This window comes from Sinocyclocheilus anshuiensis, unplaced genomic scaffold, assembly GCF_001515605.1.
Source record: "Sinocyclocheilus anshuiensis isolate Anshui unplaced genomic scaffold, SAMN03320099.WGS_v1.1 scaffold49, whole genome shotgun sequence".
Lineage (NCBI taxonomy): Eukaryota > Metazoa > Chordata > Actinopteri > Cypriniformes > Cyprinidae > Sinocyclocheilus > Sinocyclocheilus anshuiensis.
The window spans coordinates 568,669-579,905 of record NW_015539863.1 but is presented as its reverse complement, the minus strand read 5'-3'; the positions used below and the strand labels follow the sequence as shown (position 1 = coordinate 579,905).

Here is an 11,237-nt window from a genome sequence, read left to right as displayed (position 1 = left end):
TTACTATGGGCTTAACGTTACCTCAGTAATCGTAGTTTTACTGTGGTATTTGTAGTTACTAAAGCATAATAACCACAACACTTACTATGGGCTTAACGTTACCTCAGTAATCGTAGTTTTACTGTGGTATCTGTAGTTACTAAAGCACAATAACCACAGCATTTACTATGGGCTTAACGTTACCTCAGTAATCGTAGTTTTACTGTGGTTGTTGTGGTTATTATGCTTTAGTAACTACAAATACCACAGTAAAACTACGATTACTGAGGTAACGTTAAGCCCATAGTAAGTGTTGTGGTTATTATGCTTTACAGATACCAGATACCACAGTAAAACTACGGTTACGGTGGGAGAAGCATGGTAAATATGTTGTAGTTATTGGCTACACGCTACACATGACAAGGTCAAAGCAACAGTTAGGCTACTATGGTAAAAATATGGTAAATGTGTGGACTTTTTACATGATCACGACTATCAAGCGATACCGGGTTGGTTGATTTATTGTGCTGTCATCAGCCATGTCTAAAAGCTGAAGACCCTTGTCACAACATGATTAAAAACGGTTTTATTTATTTCAAACTGCAACAGGTCTATATACAGTAGAAGTTAGCTTAGGCTAATGGCAATGGTAGGCTAGCAGCTGTGCTAACTGAGCAGACCACTGTTCCATAATTTGAACGCATGCGCTGCCATTTTAACACATGACCCCATGTAACCTGATGCAGAAACACTGAAATAATTAAAATAATACCGTTAACCACATGATCTCATTACAAAAAAAATATCGTTGACCTTACCTGTTTGAAGGTGTACGCGCATCAGGTGAACTGGATGAACTGAGCCTCGCTGGTGACGTCACTGCAACAGGTCTATATACAGTAGAAGTTATCTTAGGCTAATGTCAATGGTAGGCTAGCAGCTGTGCTAACTGAGCAGCCCACTGTTCCATAATTTGAACGCATGCGCTGCCATTTTTACACATTACCCCATGTAATGTGATGCAGAAACACTGAAATAATTAAAATAATAACGTTAACCACATGATCTCATTACAAAAAAAGATCGTTGCCCTTACCTTTTTGAAGGTGTACACGCATCAGGTGAACTGGACGAACTGCGCCTCGCTGGTGACGTCACTGTCGCTGAAGATGACGCATGGTATTTGGACGCATCTGCTCTCCACCGAAGTTAATGTGAAGGATTGGCGTATCATATACACGCAAAATTGGCATTTGGCGTATGCATTACACGCAGTTAGAAAGTGTAAAGTCATGTTAAATACTCAGATTGATGAGAACGGTTTGTTTGTTTTTAACACAGAATGTACTAAATGTTGGCCTACTTATTGTGTCCAACAGCATGATCTATTTAAGTCCACATATCAAACTAACTAGAAACCAGTGGGGAACTGTCAGGGCAACTCAGAGAGGGCCTAACTTATTGTAAAAACAATCTTTACCATTTTTAAATAAATGTTTTAAAATATAATATTTTTAATAAAAATAATTATTACTAATTTTAAGCAATTCATAATTTGACAAATATCATTTAAATAAAATAAATACAACTTCTGTGGAAAGAAAAAAACAACAACCGGACTCACTTTATATTAAGTGGCCTTAACAACTATGTACTTACATTTAAATTAATAATTTGGTACAATGCACTTATTGTGTACATAGATGTTTTTACATTGTACTAATATTTTAAAAATACCTGCATGTAATTATATCTGTAATTAATTTCTGTAATTACATTTATAATTACACAGTTGACCCATCCCTTACACCTTAACCCACCCTTGAACCTACCCATACCAACAAACCTGTCCCTAACCTTACCCGTATCTCACCTTAATAGCAGCAAAAGTGTTTTGCAATACAATATGAACACAATAAGTACATTGTACTTAAGTTTTTATGTAAGTACATAGTAGTTAAGGCCACTTAATATAAAGTGGGGCCAAACAACCTTTTCAAATCTGCATATTCAGTGAATGGACTTATGAACACCGCCCATTTTCTCTATATTTGAATGTTTCCGCCTAGCGTCTGCAGCTCTGTGATTGGAGGAATTTTAAAGATGTGGTGCGGCGCGGTGCAGGGCTGCATATGTCGTCCGGTGTGCAACCGACTTAAGGCTGGATATCCTCTTGTTTCATTGGTGGAATTGTCAAAGATGACTTTTAGAAGAGGACACTGTAAGCTAGGCTGGTAGTTTTTTCCCCCGAGGGTAGGGGGAGAGGGCCTAGGCTCAAGAGTCACGGTTTACTACTGCTAGAAACTATGCTTCTAACCACAGGTTGAGAGCTGTTTTTTCAACCACGTACATTTGCAGTGCTGTTTGCGAATGTTCTTTGGAACTATGGTTTTGGGAAACACAGAATAATTGCACTATATTGGTAACAAAGGAATTTGCAACCAGATGCAAATGCATGCATTCAATTCATATCAGATTTATTTCCACGTATGAATGAGGCCTGAAACTGACCATGTGCTTTTTTCCTGCGTACACATTCATGGGTTGTATCCGATTGGTGCCACATGGGAGGGAAAAAATCGGAATAGACTCTGTGCACAAGCGTAGCAACGAACATCCGCTGTCGCCAGAAGTCTGGATGTCAGCTTCCGGTTTGCTCTAGCACCGCGCAAAATGTCAGTGTTTACAAGATGTCTTCAAGATCTGCCTAAAATAAGCATTAGCGATGTACACCGCATCGTTGATGCTTGGTCCCCTGCTCCAACAAGCAAGCGGAACAAGGGATTCAAACTCTACATATCGAGTTATATCCACAACTACGAGGGTAAGTAGTTTAATCTAATGTGGTGTGCCGACAGCTAGCGGCTAAGCTAGTTAGCGACGTGTTTATTTTTTAGTGTAACGTTAGTATAGAATTATCAGCTGTATTAACGTTCTCACCCTCTCAGTTTCTAATAAAGATCAGGGCACAGGTGAAGTCATTGTCAGGTCATTGTGCTACAGATCCATGAGGAAAGCTGAGAAACCTCACAGTTTGAGTGTATGGTGACGCTAGGACTTATAAACCAACAGTTATAGGCTTGTTACTTTAATAACCCGGCGTTTCTAATGTTCCTGGGGATTTAGCTAAGGTAATTCATGTTTAATATAACTCTTAAGTTAGTACGTAAAATTGACAGGTGAGTATGCCTTGCTGGTCCCCATTCGGGTTACTGCATGTGTTCTTGTTCATGTTATAACTTTATTTATTCTAATTATTACTTATTAGAACCCGGTGTTCCTGATGTTCCAGAGGATTGAGCTAAGGTCACTCAGATTTAATGTAACTTTCAAATCTAATGAAAACAGTTTTAGTAGGCAGGTAAGTTTACCTAGCCAGTCCACTCCGGGTAAAATACGTTCTTGTTCAAGTTTTCCTCAACTCAGTGATTAATTTAAGACGTAGGGCCTAATCTTGTGTTAAAGGTATTAGGCTATCATGTTTCAAATAAACGATTATGGATTTTGATCTAAAGCTGTTGTAACATTACACAACATAATCTAATCCAACATATAGAAATACATGACATTTGGTCTGTTTGTATAGAATATTAGATCTAAAATATTTTAAACACAAGATTACGTCCTTGATTAAACTGACCGACCTAAGATAAATAAGTATTTACTATGATATTTTACTTGTGCAGGTGGTACTAAAAGAGTCAAGTCCTGTTGAGCTGATTCAACACAGCTGCACATGTGTTGCTGGAGCAGCATTATGCAACCGTTGTGTTGCTTTGCTGTTCCAGTCAGCACATTACTCACAGCTGAATGTGCCAGTGGTCCCTCCTGTGCTAAGCTATACTGAAGGGGAACAGCAGTGGCACAAGCCCAGAACTTTGGTAAGTTTGCATTATAAGTATAGACCTGTTGGCTATATTTTTGAACTATACTGAACAAAAATATAAACGCAACACTTTTGTTTTTGGCCCCGTTTTTCATGAGCTGAACTCAAAGATCTAAGACTTTTTCTATGTACACAAAAGGCCTGTTTCTCTCAAATATTGTTCACAAATCTGTCTATATCTGTGTTAGTGAGCACTTCTCCTTTGCCAAATTAATCCATCCACCTCACAGGTGTGGCATATCAAGATGCTGATTAGACAGCATGATTATTGCACAGGTGTGCCTTAGGCTGGCCACAATAAAAGGCCACTCTAAAATGTACAGAACAAAAGTGTTGCGTTTATATTTTTGTTCAGTGTACATTTAATTTCCAACTGTATCCTGAATAACTTGATAGGGTATAAAGCCAGGCCCTGTGGAAAAGATGGTTGTGCTGTCTGCTAAACCAAAGTCTAGAGCAACAACAGAGGGAGTAAGGTAAAAGCTGAATATTGTAGATTTTTTACAATATGTTGCATATTTAAAGTAAAATACCTGTGTGGATATGCCACTTTCCACTCATGAAATTTTATGTTCCACACAGGAGCACACTCTACAAAGGCCTGAGTGGAGATATGCCTGATCTATCTGTCCTTCAGGTAAGTAGGGATAAAACAATATAAAATTTCACAGTACAGTATAATATCCTATCAACCAAAATCTCTATACTAGTATATTAATATGTTTTTATGATCCTTTCCCTTTTGATTAAATGTACTGTGGCCCCTCGATTATGCAAACAAGCATTTTGCTTTGAAGAAAAAAAACTATTAAATTGAAATCAATGGGAGAATGTTCACACACGGGTCCTCTATTATGAACTTATTTTACATGCATAATGTGCAATATATTGTGAATAGGAATTACAGGGAAAGTTACAGGTATGATAATTGTGGTTGTTTTATATTATATATTATTATATTTAGTATATTGCTAATCAGTATATTATTATTTCCCAGGTGACAGAGGTATATAAAGATTTCCCTACAGCTGAGGCACCAATGATCTGCAGTATGGGCATCAGCTGTGAAATTCCCCTGGTCGACTCTGCCCTTGGCAAGGTTCAAGCCGGTAGTCCCTTGTCCTACCAACAACCTGCAACAGCAAAGAGAAACCTGTCCTTCCATGCTGCCCCACCACGTCCATCTGTGCCTCTTCAGAGTTACCGCTTACAGCAATCCAGTTGCATGTTTGTCTATACTGAACCACAACAGCTACACCATAGGAGTCTGGAAGTCACCTGGGACATGGCGCACAATTTTGAATTAGCTACCAGAGACCAAAGTTCATGTACTGAATGGCATCAGCTAAGAAGGCATAGACTGACTGCCTCACGTTTCAGGGAGATCTGCCAGGTTCGAGAGAACTCTGAAGAAAACCTGGCTAACCGGATACTGCAAGGAACCCGTCAGACGGCGGCTATGAAGAGGGGGCTCGAATTAGAGGCAGATGCTATCTGGGAATACTGCCAGATGAAAAGGGTGAACCACTACCCCTGTGGATTTGTCATTCATCCCGATGCTCCTTGGCTGGGGGCGTCTCCAGATGGGTTAATCTTTGACCCTTCAGAGCCATGTCAGTTTGGGCTGATTGAGATGAAATGCCCGAATGTTAAAAGCTATGTTGACTGCCCATATCTCAAAATGAAGTCAGACAAATTGGAGCTACAACAAACACATGCTTACTACTGGCAAGTACAGGGGCAGATGTTAATAACAGGAATGAATTGGTGTGATTTTGTAGTTTCGGCTGAGGAAGATGTACTCATTCAAAGAATTTACAGGGACAATGGTGTTTTAGATGTGATCAGAGAGAAAGTAGACAGGTTTTATTTCTATGTCTATTTGCAGAAATGTCTAATGCTTCAGGAGTAGGGCTGCAACTAATGTAAATAAAAACAGTTGTTAATTAATTTAATAGACAATAATAGATAACCAATCAACCAGTTGTGTAATTGTTGCAGCTCTATGCAGGATTGAAATAAAATGCACTTAAATGTTTTTTTTGTTTGTTTTTTTTAACCATTAAAAGTGAAAATTAAAGTTAAGTTATGATTGAGCACAATAAAAGTTTTTACCCCCCTCAAAAAAGACCAGTGAATTATTACTGTAACTAAATGATTACATTACCATGCCTGTGATTTTTTTATTTTTTTTATTTCGCACCTTTAATTTTTTTACAGAAGATAAATGACATCAAAGGAAATTTACAAAATGTTATTCTTATGAATTATGTATGTTGGACACTGAAAAATTGTTTATATTGATTTAGTTAGAAGAAGATACGGCTACAATATCACACTTCATATCTCCATTTCTTGACCAGAGGTCCATTTTGGTAATTCGAGAGGAGACAAGCAAATGTGAAGAGTTGGTTTATGCTCCCTGCAATGGAGAGAGGGATAGTGGTGTCAAAGAGTTTATTCTCTTTCACTCTTCTGATTATTCTTTCGACATGCACCCTCAAACGGGCAATGGACTGTGTCTTCAGAACATCCTCCTCTGATATTTGGGCCCGCTTGGAGAGGAAGGCAGGACGATGAACATTCCCAGGTACAAGGTCATCCACCAAGAATCCTTTGTCCACCATGATGGCCATGTCAGGCGTTAAGAGCGATGTAATCCCTGACTGACGAGACACCTCCCTGTCACTCGTGGAACCCTCAAAGAGCGCCGACACAAATGTAAGGGCTCCATGAGGGGACATGCCCACCATAGCCTTAAAGGTGCAGTGGGACTTATAGGTTGAGAAAACTTCACTCTGAAGGAGCAAGGATGAAGGTGTTTGACACCGTATCTCTGTACAATCAAGGATTACTTGCGTGTCGCTGTAAATGCCCTCAAAGTCATGTGGAAGACTGGCATTCACAGCTGCAGGAGACATCCATATACAGACCAAGCCCAGTAAGCTGTAGAGGAAGGTGGCCCAGGTAATGATGATTCGGCTGACTGTTGTTCGGTGGATATTAAATCTGTGACTCAATTCTCTCTGGGTAAAGCCAGTGGATAGGTATGTGAGGAAGAGAAAGAGCTCATCTATTGGTAGCAGTTTCTGGGGGAGACATGCTTAATGAGTGTTAATTCAAAACCATCCTTTTCATGCTTAGGGGTGTGGGTGTGGGGGGCTGTTGGTACTTACAGTTGGTCTGGTTAAAGGGCTTTCAGTTGTTGTGCTAGTGGCATCGGTTTTCTTTGACCTGGTTACTCTAACTATTTTGGCTGTTGCTGCCTCGATCAGGTTCCAAAACGCCATCAGATGCTCGTATGAGAAGAATCTAAAATACAGTATTACAATTGAAATCAGTTGTCCTGTCATACGTGCTCAAGAATATGATTAAGATGACAAAGAGAAAAGAATTACTTGGCCAGTTAATCAGTAAACAGTTATGAGTAGATGTTGATATTACAACTATCTTACCTGGTGTAAAATCTGATGTCTTCAGGTGACGAAGCAAACCGTTTAAGTCCAAAGGAGTGATGAAGATTAAATGTTTGGAGCTGCACTCTCAGTGTCTCGATTTCGCTCAACACATCTTCATACTGCTCCCGGTCCACACATACAGTACGGCTGGCCCCGTAGTCGTGGTCCACGACCATCGGAACCATCACAGGATGACCGATGTCCTCCACAGGCCCCGCCGAGTCAGGTCCCGGACTTGGCGGTCGAGATCGGCGTTCCCAAACACCGGCCCATGACTTCGTAGTGTAGCTATTCCACTCGAATAATGATGGAACAGAGCCTGCTGCTAAAACCCGTCTACCCTTAGCAGTAGTGTGGATTTCATTATCTTGAAAATGTCGGCTGCATACCTTGGTGTGGGGGGTCACCGAAAATCCCGCCCTCCTTATTTTGTGCAGCCATCGCGCACGAAGGCTGGTCTTCTTGGGGAAGCGGTGGAAGCTCAAATGACTGTTATATAGACCTGAAGCCGAGCAAAGTGGCACACAGCAGTGATTCGTAGATTTAACCTCAGTTCTCTGAAGTTTAAATAAGTCACGCACATTATATTTATTTTTTCGTACAGCAGCACTCATCTTGTTTGTTTACGGATGCGGATGAAGAGAGGAAGTAAACCGGAAACTGATATCCCGACTTCTGGCAACAGCGGAAGTTCGTCGCTACGCTTGTGCACAGAGTCTATTGGGCCACTTGAACCGTGTAGTGTAAATACAGCTTTACAGCCAGTCTTTTGACATGAGAATTGTTACCAGAGGTCAACAGATGTGGAACCTGTGTGACATTATGTTCTACATTTGTTGATGTAGAACACAGTGGTACCAATTCTGATGTCAAAAGACTGATTGTGAAGGCATTAACAAACTGAATAAATGCACTAAATAGATCCTCTTACAATATGTTGTTTATTTAAGAAAAACTAAATAAAGATCTAAAATAGAACTCTATTTTTTATTTAAAACAAACCTTTAAAGGGAGCTTTAAAAACTATAAAAGATAGAACCAATACACAGAGCTACAGAGAGTCATATTCATGGGTACATTAACTTAAACAAAAAGTCAGAACAACAAAAAGTGTATAGATTTGATGTGTGCAGGCCTTGTTTTTAATCTGGAATAGTTTACCCAAAATTAAAATTCTGTCATCATTTACTCCCCAGACAGCAACATAGTGTTTGCCCAGATCCGGCCCACATCTGGCCCATGTGAAATCCATGCGGGCCAGATGTGGGCCGGATCTGGGCCGAAACTGTCTGCTGTCTGGGTCACCATCACATAGTTTCAAATCTGTAGGAATTTCTTTGTTCTGCAAAACACAACATTTGATATTTTGAAGAACACCGGACCTTCACTGTATTGTCAAAAATGTTTGCATGCGTGTATGTATGTATGTATATTTTGAAATTTCTCATTGCATGTTCAGCATGAAGAAAGACGTGAATACAGGAATGCCGTGAGGGTGAGTAAATTACATTATTTTTTTTATTTTTTTTGTGAACTATTACAGTTTGCCATCGTTTAAATAATCTTTAGTTTATTTGTAGTTTATTTGCACAGTAGAATTCTCAGAATTTCTTCAATTACAGAAACATTACGCTCCACATGCAAAGCTCTAGTGTTTTGTCATTTTGTAAATCGTTTACTTTGTCCAATACATTTTTTTAATATTTGTTGTGGCATGTCAATAATTTCACATGACATGAAATGTTTACAAAGATGAATTCCATGAGAAGCTGAGCTGCTTGTCTAATAGAAGAAATACATAAAAATATGTATTTATTTATTTATTTTTTTTTTTTTTTTCTGGAATAAATTCTCCAAAGTCACACGCTTTACAGACAAAATCCTTTACAGGGTAACCAATTTTTCTATATTAAGTCAATCTTGGGGTTCGATCCTTGAATTAAGTTTTGAGGATGTTTTTTTCTTTTCTTTTTTAGTTATTAATAGTTATTAAGATTCAGGATCTGTCTCTTCCTATTCTTTTTCTTAGTCTCCTTCTTTCTCTCTCTTTCAGTAAATAGCACCTCCTTTATAACTAGTTCAGTTGCTTTGAAGACAGACAGACAGACAGACAGACAGACAGACAGACAGACAGACAGACAGACAGACAGACAGACAGACAGACAGACAGACAGACAGACAGACAGACAGACAGACAGACAGACAGACAGACAGACAGACAGACAGACAGACAGACAGACAGACAGACAGACAGACAGACAGACAGACAGACAGACAGACAGACAGACAGACAGACAGACAGACAGACAGACAGACAGACAGACAGACAGACAGACAGACAGACAGACAGACAGACAGACAGACAGACAGACAGACAGATAGATAGATAGATAGATAGATAGATAGATAGATAGATAGATAGATATTTGGGGTTGAACTGTTTTATTTTGTTAAAGAAACTTTCACCAAGTTCTTTGTATTTCACAGTAAACACTAGGTGAAGAAATGCAACTGTCTCAATTTTGCTGCGTTTGCAAAGTTGGCATAACTTATTTTTTCCTGTGGCAGCCATGTTTTCTGTGTCTGCTTATTTATTTCGCTAGGTTGTGTCTGCCAGAACTGTGTGTTGTCAAAGTGGCTCGCACATTTCTGTCAGTCACAGCGGACACACTTGCTAAGGTGTAAAGGTTTTTCAGGACCAAAGTTGCACTTGCATTTTACTGTGTGATTTAGTTTGCTTTTTAAATTGACATTTGTTGTGTAAGTGTGGTGGTGAGGAGACATAATATCAGCCTGCTGGAACATATTCATTGACAGACTCACCTCAAAAACATTAAAAAAAAACTAGATGGAATATGTTACCAGCATTTAGGAAGATATGAATGAATGAACGAACGAACGAATGGATGGATGAATGAAGGACAGCACACAAGTAATGGGATGACACTTTAATTATGTGGTGCTTTTCTGTTCACCTACTGTAAGAATGTATTTTTTTATTTTTATTTTTTTCAGCTCTCATTAAACCATCCTGACTCATCCTCTTGCTAAATGTTCAGTACTGAGTAAACACTAACCATTATATGGAATTGCATGCATCTTTCTGTTGATTTCTACATGTGATACAGCTAATGGATTTGACTTCAGCCCACTGCAAATGTAACACACTTGATGCACACACTCATTTGCAGAGATTCACTCTAATCACTCAGCAAATAGGGAACACGCAGCCCCCCCGTGCTGGAACAGGAGTCTGTCAGCCTAGAAATACTGAGTTAGTTAGTGTCTGTTTGTGTCTCTTTCCACTTCACATGAGTGCTCTGATTATGAGTGTGTGAATCATATACTGTATCCATTCAATTCAGTTCAGTAAAATATTGTTTAATTTTACCATACATATTTATTAAGCAGTTTATTAGAAAATGCAGGTTTCAATGTTACAATCAGAAAATATTCCATTATCAGTCAAAGACAACTGTGTCAAAGTGATGCAAATATGGCAGTAATATACAGCTATAAGATAAGCTGGAAGTTATGTGGTTAGTAAATAAAATGAATTCAGATAAGCGTGAACGTTTTGTATATCAATAGAAAGTTGGCATCACCTGAAGTCTTTGCAAATGTTGGCATCGTCAAAAAGTTTCACAATAATATATTTCTGATATACCTACCTTGAGGCATCCAAAATGTTTTATTTAGTATTATTTGTATGTCGTTATAGTATTTTCAATTAGCTTAATTGGCACCCCGAACGGGTACCGCTCTGGAGGCCCACTGTCCCGTGTCTGTCCTGAGGGTCCTCCAGAGTGCCCAACCCCCCTTTCCCCATTGGATGTTATATGGCGTGAGGACACGCCTTCCGGAGGGGGGCGTTATGTCAGACTCTGTTCCGTGTTTTATTTATTAGTATTATT

At 39.2% G+C, this 11,237-nt stretch overlaps 2 protein-coding genes across 2 annotated transcripts; one reads left to right on the top strand and one right to left on the bottom strand.

Annotated features, from left to right (window-relative positions):
• The first annotated feature begins 2,082 nt into the window (after window positions 1-2,082).
• On the top strand, window positions 2,083-5,777 carry LOC107684960 (uncharacterized). Its single transcript, XM_016481355.1, has 7 exons — window positions 2,083-2,200; window positions 2,681-2,803; window positions 2,928-3,019; window positions 3,666-3,860; window positions 4,262-4,341; window positions 4,448-4,502; window positions 4,863-5,777. Exons 1-7 carry the CDS (start codon window positions 2,083-2,085, stop codon window positions 5,775-5,777), a joined length of 1,578 nt encoding a protein of 525 aa, XP_016336841.1.
• Window positions 5,778-6,148: 371 nt separating this feature from the next.
• On the bottom strand, window positions 6,149-8,015 carry LOC107684962 (uncharacterized). Its single transcript, XM_016481357.1, has 3 exons — window positions 7,321-8,015; window positions 7,042-7,177; window positions 6,149-6,954 (listed from the first exon to the last, which is right to left on the bottom strand). The coding sequence occupies exons 1-3, from the start codon at window positions 7,935-7,937 to the stop codon at window positions 6,199-6,201; spliced, it is 1,509 nt and encodes a 502-aa protein (XP_016336843.1). The 5' UTR covers window positions 7,938-8,015; the 3' UTR covers window positions 6,149-6,198.
• Between the last annotated feature and the right edge of the window lie 3,222 nt (window positions 8,016-11,237).